Source organism: Peromyscus maniculatus, chromosome 9, assembly GCF_049852395.1.
Source record: "Peromyscus maniculatus bairdii isolate BWxNUB_F1_BW_parent chromosome 9, HU_Pman_BW_mat_3.1, whole genome shotgun sequence".
NCBI classification, from domain to species: domain Eukaryota; kingdom Metazoa; phylum Chordata; class Mammalia; order Rodentia; family Cricetidae; genus Peromyscus; species Peromyscus maniculatus.
Window position 1 is genome coordinate 75,568,354 of NC_134860.1, and position 13,548 is coordinate 75,581,901.

Below are 13,548 nucleotides of genomic sequence, written 5' to 3' on the forward strand. Positions count from 1 at the left end.
TTCCCCAGAGGTCCTCTTTTCTGGCATGCTGCAAACAATACGGATTCCGTGTCATCAAGTTCCCTTCTAGAAAGTTCCATGAATGCACTTCCTTATGCCCCCATCTTTATGCTTCCACCCTGATGCTTTTACATCTGGAGAGATTATCGGCGTGGTACAGATCACAGCGCTTTTTCTAATGTCTTGGCGATGTGCTGAATGAAGCCTCGCGCCTTTAGAAGCATGGTTTCCTGTAAAGGGAAGAGCCTTGCCTGTCAACTCTAAGCCGTTTGTTTCTCCTTGCAGCAGCTGATGGTTTGGGGAGTCTAGCCCTGGACACCACGCAGCTCAACATGTCCGTCACCGATCCCACAGCCTGGGCCACAGCTATGAATAACTTGGGCATGGTTCCCGTGGGGTTGCCTGGCCAGCAGCTCGTGTCTGGTAAGCCTTCCTTCTCCCGGTTTCAAAGACGCGTTGCGGCACTGCCAAATACTGTGGGTGACAGGTGTTCCACGGTAATCCCACTCCAGGCCGGTGTTGAACATGGCTCTTGATTTTTTGACTGGGGCATGTCTGGCTGTTTGCACCAGAGATGGCTTTCGTCTGCACTTTGCTCTTGGCAGCCACAGCAGCCCGCACCCTCACCGCTGTTGGTACCCGCCGCATCTTCTCTCCACAGCCTCGCAGCGGCAGCCGCGCTCCCCGAGTGGTAGATGGGGTGGCTGATAGCGTCTTTCCAATTTGTGAAACTTACTCTTGTGCACCGCTCCGTTCGACCGCCGTCTCCTCTGTGATAGCTCGGGAGACACGTGTTCGGTGGCTGCTTCCGCTCGTGTTCCCGTGGCGCAAACGTGGAAGTAGAAGATGGCCGTTGAGGGTCACTTGGCCAGTACTGAGGTGACGCATGCAGCCACTCAGCTCAGCTGACACCAAGTTCATACTTCGCTGCCTGCCACACCCTCAAACAGTAATTCAGAGCAATCAATAGATAGCATATTTAGAAATGTCAAGTCAAAGGTCATTTAAAGGTTTTACTGCCTAATTCGGTATGTGTTTCTTGAGGGTTTTATGTGTGCTTTGTAAAACAGGCTTTGAGAAATACACACACACACACACACACACACACACACACACACACACACTTGTAAGTATCAGCAAAAAGCATGTCTCAGTTGAAACAGAAAGAAGCGAGTGATGATAGAACTAGAAGCTGATGTGCAAGGTCGGATGTTCAGTGGTGGGTGGTAAAGATGCAATATGGCAGTTTGCTGCTCAGTCCCTGGGGCTCTGAAGGGAAGGGGTATCAGATGGGAGATGAGCTTTGTCTGCAGAGATGGTGGGACTCGCATGTCCGCCCAGTCACTCAACAAATACTACAGCTCTACTGGGTACAGCGGCCTCAGCAGGGAACAAATGGGCTCATCCCCACCCTGGGGTGTGCTTTGGTGGCATGACCACCAGGTACTATACTGAAGGATGTGTTCAAACCGCGTAATAATTGTCCGGTTGTCTTTGACCGCCAAGTCCAGAGATGGTGGATGGTGTGCACTCATCTGGAATCAGCTCTCTTTGCAATGTTTAATTCTGCCCACAGTGCTAAGTCCCAACTGCCCTTCCTTCTTTCCTTCACCCCTGTATCCGTTCCTCTTTCCCTTCCTTCATCCATGCTTCCTTTCTTCCCTCCCCTTCTCTTTTGTCAACAATGTTCATAAACAAAAACCCCACTAAATTATCTATATTAAATTATAGTTATAGATATGTATGTATGGTTTCTCTTCAAAACCTTCTAAATTCATTTTATATGCATCGATGATTTCCCTGCCTGTAACTCTGTGTACTACGTGTATGTCTGGTGCTCACGGAGTCCAGAAGAGGGCATTGGATCCCCTGGAACTATGGCCATAACCAGTAGAAACAGTTGTGAGCGACTGTGGGACCTCCAAGAGTGGAATCCAGGTCATCTGGGAGAGCAACCAGTGTTTCTGACCACAGAGCTACTTCTCCATCCCCATGGTTTCCTTTTAGTACAGCAAGAAAGAAGGAGCATGAGAGGAGGTCGGTGACAGGAAACTGTGAGACAAGAAAAACCAAGGAAAGAAAGAGACTGGATTGTAGCCAGCTGAGACACTACGCACCTATAATTCCAGCACCAGGGAGGCTGAGGCAGGAGGATTATGAGTTTCTGGTCAGTTTGACTATGTTGCTGGTGAAATCACACCTTTAAAAATACCCTAGAATTACTATAATTGAAGCTATTCTGCTGAATGGGTGAGTGTGCACACATAAAGGACGTTGTCAATGATTTGCAAATCAGTTCATCCAGGCCCTTTTCAGAAGCTTGACCAGGCAGATACTTCCTTTTGATAACACAAGAGTAAAGATTTGTATTTCCCCACTCACCTCTTCCCAGCTGCCTAATTGAAATACTCACACAGCAAAGAGGACTCCTCTCTCATCTCGGCTCCCATTTCTCTCAGAAAACGTGTGACTTCTAGAGGAAGCCCAAACCTCAATAATTCATTATTTTTTCTTCACGATTTTGAGTCTTCTGACATTTTAACCATGACCAATTTATGATTTTCCTAGCAACCTACCATGAAAAGAATTACAGCCCTACTCGTTATAGAAGATTTACCGTATCTGCCCCGAATTGCGTTCTCTATCTGCTGTATTAGCCAGGCAGCCTAAACTGGTTTTGAGCCTTTCAGGGTGTCTCCCGGCTTTTCTTCCTCACTTCTGTGACCTGATGAGGTAAACTGCACTTGGCTATGTTCTCAGGACCAGCTAACTGCAGATATTGACCCATCATCCTGTCTGGTTCTGTTGAGATTGGCTGGTCTTTGTGTGTTTTCCTTCTGTCTTTTTTTTTATGAAATGTTTCAGTCATTGTGAATATGGAATTTTTTTCTTATGTATTTTGTGAACATATCAACTTCAACTATTCTCCATTGTTTGCTTTCATGTTAAAAAGGTAAATAATCCATCAAGTCAGTAGCCACACTCTTAAGTATTTCATCCATTTCTACTCCTTTGTTCTGATTGAGTTTCTTTAGAGCAATATTGAACCTTTTTTGTGGTGTGATCATGTCTGCTAAGATCTGTTATAATACATGTTAAATAAGTAGCTTATGCAAAATGTGTATCTGTGTGTAATAAGTATTTGCTGAAAGTTGGCTTTTTATCCTATTTTTTCCTTTTTTAAAGCATTTTGACAGTTCCATACACGTAACGGTGAATTTTGGTCCTCTTAGCCCTCATTCCCCTCCGTCTTCCTCGGAAACCTTTTTCTTCCCAACAAGCCTCTTCCTACTCTGGTGTCTTCCTGTGTGACCCCCTGAGTTTGAGTTTCTTGCCTGAGTGTGGGGTAGGCGCCATTGGAGAAAATGACCCTTTCTCCCCCAGCAACCGTGAACTTCCATAAGACCCTCAGGAAGGAGTGGGGTCTCATGAACCACACCCACACATGACCAAATGTTGAAGACCCAGCCTAGGCACAGGTCTTCCGCAGATAACTACAGCTCCAGTGGGTTCAGGAGTGGAAAGCTCAGGATGTTACTGTCGATCCTGTCCCTGTCATTTTTCCTGAGCTTTTGAGGAGGTGACACAGATGTCCCATTTAGGGCCAGTCACTCCACCATCACTTATTCTTAGCATTTGAGACAGGTATGAATTTTTTTATTAACTGTGTCACCCCCTACGACAATAAAAGTCTTTGTGATGAAGACCAAGAACAGCGCTACTATAAAGATATAAACATGAGCATTTAGAAGCAGTTTAAGGGAACTAGAAAGATGGCTCAGCAGTTAAGAGCACTGGCTGTTCTTTGAGAGGAGCTGGGTTTGGTTCGTAGCACCCATATTATCATAAGCATCCTTATGCATCCTCACAAGCATCCTTAACTCCTGTTCCGGGGATTTGGCTCCCTCTTCTGGTCTTGGTGAGCACCAGGCATGCACACAATACACATACATATATGCAGGCAAAGCAGTAATATATTTAAAGAATACAAATAATAAAAATAAAGCAGTTTGTGATCATAACCATCTAGCAAAACAGTAGTATTAGTTTCACCATTAGGGCCTGTGACCTCCCAGGCCAGGTTTAGAAAACTAGGTATCAGTTCACTTCTGTGAATCCTGTGAATCCCTGTTTCCTTAATTTTTGTTTTGGGAAAAAAAATATAACTGTGAGCATTTTAAAGCATAGTCAGGACTTCTCATCAATTAAAGTAATTTTGCTTGGTCGGTTCTTATGTGTAGAACTAGTAGGTCAAAGAAGAGCATATTTTAGAGTTATTTACTGTATACTAGGCAGTTAATTTCTTTGATATGTAGTTATATTTAGTTTATTAATTTTATTTGAAAATATGACAGGCTGTTACTTTACTTTGCATTTTTAAAGATCCAAATTCCGTAAGAAAATTCTCCTAAAGGTCTATGCATTGAAGGCGTGTTCTCCAGCAAGTGGCTTTACTGGGAGGTGATGGGGCCTTTGGGAGGTGGGGCCCAGTGGGAGGAAGTTAGGTTGTGGGAATATGTCCTTAGACAGGATGTTTGAATCCAAGCCCTTCCATTCCTCTCTCTTTGATTTGTGTTCATGGCACCATTTCTGCTCTCCAGGGAACAACAGCTGTGGACTGAAACCCCTGAAGCCATAAGCAAAGGAAACCTTTTCTCCTTTCCAGATGATTTTCCTCAGGCATTCCATCACAGTAGCAGAAAGCTGGCAACACACCCTGTTTTGCTTTTTTCTCCTGTTACTTATGTTTCCTATTATAAATAGGTTATTCTCATTATGAGCTCTTTTTACCAACTGTGGTCATGGATCACTTTTAATTGGTTTATGCTTGCTTACTTTTTAAAAAAATATATATTTTAACACTCTGACTTCATACTTCCTAAAATATTTATCTAGCCTCGTTTTTTTCTTCTTAATATTAATTCCTTTAAGAAGTGTTTCCTTTATGAATTCTTCATTCTATTTCTAAGTGCAGAATAGTTTGCATACTCTGGGGGTGGATATATGTATTTTCAGTTTTGTACTTTCTCATTAATTCTCCTATCTTTTGTGAGAAATCAGATTTCTATGAATTGTAGCATGAATCTTAGAAGGTCTTATTAATAAAAACAAACATGAAGCCAGGTACTGGGGTGAATCTGGAAGATCAGAGAAGCAGAACAAGCCACAGCTTCCTCACCTTGCCAATTCCTCAGCTGATCCTATTTCCTCAGACTGGATAAAGCTTAGCCAGCTAGTTCCTGGTTTTCACGCCTTTATACCTTTCTGCTTCCTGCCATCACTTCCTGGTATTAAAGGCTCTTATTACCATGCCTGGATGTTTCCAGTGTGGCCTTGAACTCACAGAGATCCAGATGGATCTCTGCCTCTGGAATGCTAGGATTAAAGACATGTGCTACCACTGCCTAACCTCCACATTTAATATTATGGCTGTTCTGTTCTCTGACCCCAGAGAAGTTTATTAGGGTGCACAATATTTTGAGGAACACAATATCACCACAATGAATGTCTCTTGGGTTTTAAAATATCTGTTATATAATAGTGATCTGTTTTTATTCTAGCAACAAATTGGTTGATTCTTTCGGTTCTATAATTTGTTTATGGGAAGCTCTGTTGTCCCTTTTTACTGCATTTTACGTGTAGAACTATTTGTTCCTTCTTAGCCTAGCCAGAGTACCATAGGCTCAGTGTCCAAAGTGGCCACCTCTGGAGTTCTTCAGTGTGACTGTAGAATGCTAGAGACCGTCTTTAATGTTTCAAAGGGAACTTGAAGATTATTTAGTGTAGCATCCCTTCCAAGAAATCCTCCCTGCAGTAACTCTGACAGGATTATAGAAAGGCTCAGTTTATGAGCTCTTGGCTTTCTCCCAAAGTTCCTGATATTTCTAAATGACCAAGTACTCTTCCCATATTTGTTAAAATTAAACTGACACTAAATCCTGTTCCTCGATGCTTCTTCAGTTTATTGAGAGATTAAAATTATCAGCAAAGCAAAGTACACATTTTTCATATCCCTTGATTTTATCAAAAGGATTTCCTAAGAAATTGCATCACTTATTATCACCATGTTACTTTTCTGATGTGCTGTCTTATGCTGCCATAAGTACACCTCTGCCATTTATCACCCCACATCTGCTTCCACTTTCAGAAATGCCCATTTACCTTCCTGTGAAGTTCTATGTGAGATCATTGTAGTGGACTTGTTTGCTCTTGTCCAAAATATAGCATTCGATTGTTATGCATCCATCCTGCATCCTGTGCTACAAGGGGATGCTGCTTTCCTCCACTTACTCTTCCGTGTGTGTTTCATCCCCATAATTGTTGTCAGGGTTTGTGATTTTTGTTGTTGATGTTCATTTGTTTTGCTCTCGGTGTTTTGTGCGTCGTTAGAGCCATGCTTTCTAAATTGCTCTGTTGTGATCTGTGTCCCCCGTTTGTCATTAGGTGGGGTGAAGGTTGCGTTATATAGATGGCCTGACAACCGTGGCCAACTCTGGGTTAAACACGGGTAAATTACTTTCTTTGTGGATTTTCTCCGAGTCTTTGCTATGTTGATGCGTGGTGTTTTCACAGTGTGGAAGCCGGTGTGTAGGATTCTGAAACTTAATCCATCCTTTCGGAAATAGCAGCCAGTATTTCCTGAGACACCAGAGTGCAGCCGTCTGCACTGGTCATTTCCTGTCAGCCACTGCAGACCTTCGCCAGGGCAGCCATATGTCTTTGCCATGTATGTCGTCACTCACATGACCTCGTCTAAGATTGTGTGTGGGTGTGCTGTAGCTGAATGATGTCACTACCTAATTCCACCTTTCCTAACAGCTGTTCTTCGCTCAGGTCTTTCCTGAAACCTGTTCTTGGTTCTCTGTGATGCACATTGTCCTGTATAGGGGACCCCCACCCTGGTGTCACAGATCAGAATCTAGCCATCAAATCCTAAGCTCTGACCATCTGTGCAGCCAGGCACTCACTTCTTTGTTGTCCAAGTCTCTCTCTCTCTCTCTCTCTCTCTCTCTTTCTCTCTCTCTCTCTCTCTCTCTCTCTCTCTCTTTCTCTCTCTCTCTCTCTCTCTCTGATTTTAAAAACTTTGTTCTTTGAAGCAGTGTGTGATGGCTCAGAAGGCATATGAGTTCAAAGCCAGCCTGATCTACAAAGAGAGTTCTAGAACAGCTAGGGCTGTTACCTAGAGAAACTCTGCCTCAAAAAAACAAATTAATATATAAATATAAATAAAATAAAAATGTATTCTCATTATGTAGATACACACAAAATAGATCTTGATCGTATCCACCCCTCACACTCCCCTCCCTATTCTCCTATCACATCTCCTTCTTCCTAACTTCATGTCTTTTTAAAATAACTTTAATTGATGTTTTCACTGTTTAATAATTTCATACGTGCATATAATATGTTTTGATTAAAGTTTACTCCCCATCCCAGCCCCCCACTCTTCTCTTCCAATTCATTCATGCATTCTTTTTCGAAGATCCACTCTGACCACTCAGTGCCACCAGTTTGTGCATTGGTATAGTGCTATCTACTGAAGCATGTGTAGAGTCTCAGGGGCCACATCCTTGAAAAAGATTGACTCTCCCTCCCTCAGCAGTTATCAATTCCAGTAGCTCTTCACCTAGGGAAAATCAACTGGAAGAAGAGTTGTAGAGCAAGAGACTGTGGATATCTTCTGGTCATGAGATTATATCTTCCTCTTTGCGGTTTTGGGGCATCTCCTTTCTTAATGTCGACACTTTCTTTAGCTGTCATCGATTCAAGTCGACATGAATCTTTCACACTAAGTTCCTTAGCATGCCCTCTGTTGCACCTGAAAATGACATCATGCTCCCTTTTAGCTGCAATGAGGGCCACATACATCGGAGTGCTACACCCTCACTAGGGATTACCTTGAAAGCAGGAACGACTCTGTCTATCTGTGAGTAACTGTTAACACTCTTCATTGCCCTGAGTTCATTCCTTGCTGTCTTCTCTTTACATGTCCCTAGCTCCCTATCCTTGCCAGCTCCTGCCACTCTGAAAGGTTGACTCTCTGACTCATGGGAGGGCTAGCGTGGGATAGTTTCTCCACAGTCTTCTTCATTATCCACTCCCCTTCCCTGAGGTTTTCATTCATTTTCATTCATCTCTGCTTCCTTGGACTATTTTTTTTTCTAGTTCCCTTCTTGGGTTGCTTAATCCTCCCAGGAACACCTTTTATCCTCTTTAATGTGCCCAGATATGAAGAGGCATTTGCTAAATCCTTTCATCTCCTCAAGCATCGCCCCTTTAACTGGGATTTACTGAGCCAGATGTTGTGCTGAATGCTGGGATTACAAGACATAGACCTCACTGCCATGCAGCAGAGTCAGTGGAGAGACAGGAATAGGAAATAAGCAAATACAAATCAACAGGGTGAGTGGAGATGTTTCTGATAGGTATGGATGCTATAGGGTGCCACTACAGAGTGGCAAGTATGGCAGTGGTGAGGTGGCCACCATATTTCTGCAAAGGACTTTCTAAGTACTGCAGCAGATCACCCATGGTAATGTGAAACATTGGCAACAGGTCATTAGATACAAGGCTGTAACAGTTGCACAAATAAGACAATAATAAAATAATGCTAGTCATAATCCTGGCATTAGAGATATAACTATGTGAAGGGCCTCAAGAGACATTTACTAATGATTATAGAAACATTATAAATGGTCAACCATCCATGTGGGATATAAGGAAAGTGAAAAAAATAACCATGAATCCTCAGAGTCTAGCCTTGGAAATTGATTCGGTGGTGGGGAAGGGAAGGAAAAAAGAAGGACAAGGACAAGTGACTGTTTTCCTGTTGGGCATGACAAGTCTGAGGAACCTTTGGGAAGGAAGCATGCAGTGAGCAGTCTACTCTATGGGACCTTGGCTCAGATAGGATAGGAAGATGGAAAAGTAGCTTTGGCACCCATAACACATGATGGTCTTGCATGCCATGGGGACTTTCTGCTGTGAAATTAGGGAAGTTCTTTTGTGTGCCGTGCTAATGTCAGTCTGATCCAAATCCCTCTCTCTTATTTCGTGTGACCTGCTAGATTCTGTCCATTGTTTGGTTACAAGGCTCAACATGAGAGGTGAGGTCTAGGGTAACAGATGCATCTGGAAAAATCTGCTATACACGGTCTCCTTAGCTCACGGATTCTCAGGGAACTCTGTGGATAAACTACCCCTGCAGGCTTGCATTTAATATTAAAATAGCACCCCTGGCAGCACAGTTCCCATCTCAAATGTCTCATGTGTTCATGAAGATGCTTATGGGCGGGTAGGAAGCCTAGCACATAGCAGTGGGGCTCTCAGAGATGGTGCTTAGAGCTCTCTTTTGTTCTCATTTTCTAATTGAAAGAGTCCCCATTATCCTGGGTCAGGAAACAGGTAGGCCCCTGCCTCAGAGTTCATGATCTGTGAACCATATTTCATATCCTTGGGATAGTTTTGTCCCATGTGACACAGGCATTTATCCTTTTCTCTCCAGGACATTAGGACAGCGTGTGAGTAGAGTTACTCATGCACCGTGATATTCCAGAGGTCCAAAGTGCACACTGTATTTTATAAGGAACCAGAGAAATGAGAATTTGCATGACAGGTGATGTGCTTATGGAACATGAAGTAGATGCTGTGGTGGTTTGAATGAGAATTGTCCCCCATGGGTTCATGCATTTGAACACAAGGTTACCAGCTGGTGGCCTGTTTGGGGAGGTTGTGAACCTTTAGGAGACAGAGCTTCACTGAAGGAAGTACATCACTTAGGTTAGGTTATGAGGGGTTATAGCCTGAACCTATTTCCTGTTTGCTCTGTCTACTTCCTGTGTTGATGGAAATGTTCCTGTTAGTATGCATATCTTCCCCACCATTATGAATTTTAGCTCTCTGGAACCAGAAGCAATAAAACAAAAATAAAACAAAAACTACAACACAACACTCTTGCCAGGCAGGGTGGAGCAGAGCTTTAAGATCAGCACTCAAGAGCTAGAGTCAAGTCAATCTCTGTGAGTTTGAGGGGAGCCTGGTCTACATAAATGAGTTCTAGACCATCCAGTGCTACATAATGAGCTCCTCCCCGAACCAAAAGAACCTCTTTCTTTCTTCCTTAAGTTATATTCTATCACAGCAACAGAAAAGTAACTAATACAGATACTATATGAATAATTATGCAAGTGATTAATTGCCAACCATGGGTCATTATTGAGAGAAGGAACAGGCTTTTACCTAGAGGTTCTTGGGGAGAGGTTAAAAAAGGCTTCCCTAGAGAAGTAATAATTTAGTTAAGCCCTGAGGAAAATCATATATTTTCCCTCACAGAGGACATTCTAATTTGCCTGAGGACAGGAAGAAAATCTATAGTTAAATTCACATACCAAGACTGATTTGAGGGTCCTTAACCTGTTGCATGTGTGTGTGCGCATGTGAGTGTGCACATCCATGCATATGAATATATATTGAATCTTTTTTATAATGTCAAAGTCTTTTATTTGTTAATATGCAGTAATTGCACAGCGAATTCTGCATCATTTTTTTCATTTTACTCCCTTTAATTATTCTGCAGCCTTACTTATGTGTTCATACTATGATCTTAAGTTGTGGAAATATCACATTATGCATTTTCATGACTATCATTTATCTAATAGATTGTGCTGCTTTCTATGGGCAAGAACTTAATTCAGACTTAATTCATCTTTGTATTTTCCCTATTATCAAACTTAGAGCTTGGGGCTCAGCAGCTATATAATTGAGTAGATTTACTATTTTATTCATTTATATGAATAATTATACAAAACATGAAAATCAAAGTTTTATCCTGGGCCCTTAGACATTTCTATAGTCTTTACATCTTTAATCATGGTGAGATGTCAAGGATGACTCCACCCACTGCCCCTGACTGACATGGCTGATGTATTTTTCTCCTAATTGACCATGATCTTCCTAGAGTGTGTCTGTTCTAGGAATGCATCTTTCCTGTCATCCCCCACCAAGTTTATGCTTTCTTCTATCTTTTCATGCATCTGGAGTGTGTTCGTGAGTTTCTTTATTTTACATTTCTACTATTTCTATTGTCTGTGCCACTTCTGAGTCTCCTTCTTATGACTGATTTCTCTCCCAGCCATGTGGTCCTTTTCTTTCTTTGCATACCTAAGTAAGTCTGTGTCTGTCAAACACTTTGATGGATTTTTTTTTTAATTTCCTCAAATTTTTTTGGAATTGGATCAGAATATGGTCAAGGTCCTTGGAAACAGTTTTGATTCTCTCAAAGCTTCCATCAGGTTTGGGTAAGTATATCTAGGGGAACCTCTAGACTACACAGAACTTAGACTAATTTTGGATGAAATACTTTGGGGTGCTTTTCTCCATGTATTGCAAGGTTTTTCCCACCTCTGGCTTCTGGGAACTTGACCCATTTTCAACCCAGTTTGAGCTTCAGACCTAGCTCTCTGCTCATCCTTTCCCCTGGCTTTTGCCATATTTTCCTCATATTTTTTCTCATAACCATTATGATGACATGAGGCTGAGGACCCTAAAGGCATGTGGACACCACATCTGATAAGTCAGACTCACGCACTTTGCCCACAGTACCCTGAGGATACTACACACTTAGGTAGAAGGCAGACTCTGTTTGGACATGTTCCAGAGAGAAGGCTGAGGCCATCATAGGCTCGGTTTCAGATGTTTCTAGGTGTTCATCATCCTGCATGTCCCATTGTCCCATCTCTGAAAGATGTCACTTCACATATTCTCCTCATTTTTTACCTGAGGTAGCATATAAAGTCCATCTCTATCATTGCCTCGTGGCTGGAAGGAGAAGTGTTCAAAGTCTTTGCAAACATTTGTCTGTACTCCTTGGAGATGTGAGTTGTATAATCTGAGGGTGTGATGTGCGTGACTTAAGGAATGCCAAAAAGGATAGTAACAAAACCTGTCAGTTACATGAAAGTAGAAGGGGGAACCTTTGGAGAAGAGGAAGAGGATGAATGGGCAGAAGAGGGGCAATAAGAGGAGGTAATATGGGCACATGATGTACTTGTATAAAAACACACTGAAACATACTATTTTGTACAGTGCACATATGCTCCTGAAACCCAAAACATGACATAAAACAAATTACCATATTCTAAGAACTTACCGATGATTGAAAATTTAATGTAAGCTAAATGCTCTAAATATCTTTCTTTGTGTACTCTTCTGCTAGGTAATATCAGTCACCTTATAACATATGTAGAGAACAAAAACCTGGGTGACACTAATTAACTTACCCACCATTGCTGAAATATAAGGAGGTGATTTTGGAATTGATACAAGCTCTGCTCTGCTGCTAAGCCTTTTCTACTCTATCAAGATTTGTGGAGAAATAACTAAAGAAAAGCCTCTTACAGCTTTGACTTGTGACAGTCCTATCTCTACACTTTTTATAGAAATCCTTAGCTCAAAACACTGCTGGTAAGGAAGGAGAGGCATCATGGAGATTTTATTATTATTATTACATTGGCATTTAAGAGACTTCAATTATCTAATTTATATGCATGTCACTTTTTCTTGTGGTTGAAATTTGAAGATTCCTAGGCAACCTTTTAGGACTTGGAGTTCCAGGGATCTAGAGCTTGTACTAGTGCCTGACAGGCAATAACTTAGTGATATAAACAGGCTGCTGTGAATAAGACTATCAGGTTCACAATGGCCAAATATTGTAAGTATGAGGATGATGTACATGTACTGTATGAAAATAAGAAAGTTCTTTCAAATAAAAAATATACTTCAAATATTTTAAGATTAACGCAAATAAGATGGACATAGTTCAAGTCAACTTAACCCTTTACTTCATGGAAGATGCAGGAGGCAGACAGATGTGTGTGTTGCTCTGGTAACACAAGTACCAAGAGCTCCTACTGACGGATTTCCTCTCTCAGGAAAAAAAAAAAAAGGAGAGTCAGACAAATCTACTGATTGCAGGCTGGAAGCTGGAAACTGGAAAATGTGAGAGGGGAGAATGCCTTTAAGGTCCTCACCAGGGTGGGCCACCAGGGTGACTGAGAAGACAGCAAGGTTTCTAACTACAATTTGAGAACCCTACACAGCTTTCCCTTGATGAGTGGCTCTTCTTGGGGGCCAGAGAAGGTGGGTTACACACAAAACTAGGTTGAACAGCTAATTTAAATTTAATCAAAGGATAATGACACAAAGATAGGACCAGACATTCCTTCAAGAGTGTAGAGATGACCATGAAGAAAGGGAGGGTTGACTATGGGGAGAAAGTGGAGAGTGGAAGGAACACACAATAGTGAAAAGAAGAGGAAGTGAAGGTGTGGACAGAGGAGGGCAGCCTACAGCTGCAATAGATTGGGATTTTGCTGGTAATAATTTTGTCATTAGACAGTGAAACATCATCTCTAGAAGATGCAGATAGTAGCTTTAGAGCCTATGGGCTTTGGTTTGAATCTGTGTTCTTTCCCTCAGGTGTATAGCCTCAAGCAAATTATGTAACCTCTCTGGGTTGTGTATCCACATGGAGGGTTCTTTTTTCTATTA

The 13,548-nt window shown here is 42.0% G+C and overlaps 1 protein-coding gene across 10 annotated transcripts in view; it reads left to right on the top strand.

Annotated features, from left to right (window-relative positions):
- Enox1 (ecto-NOX disulfide-thiol exchanger 1) overlaps positions 1 to 13,548 on the top strand; it is a 565,632-nt gene that overhangs the window by 350,965 nt on the left and 201,119 nt on the right. For 7 of the 10 annotated variants that reach the window (XM_076545410.1, XM_042285220.2, XM_042285221.2 and 4 more), the window contains one exon: positions 286 to 423. In XM_076545410.1, coding sequence (XP_076401525.1) covers positions 286 to 423 — 138 coding nt within the window. Of the gene's footprint in view, positions 1 to 285; positions 424 to 13,548 lie in introns of those variants that run through there. The other 3 variants (XM_042285223.2, XM_076545409.1, XM_076545412.1) reach the window with 2 other exon arrangements.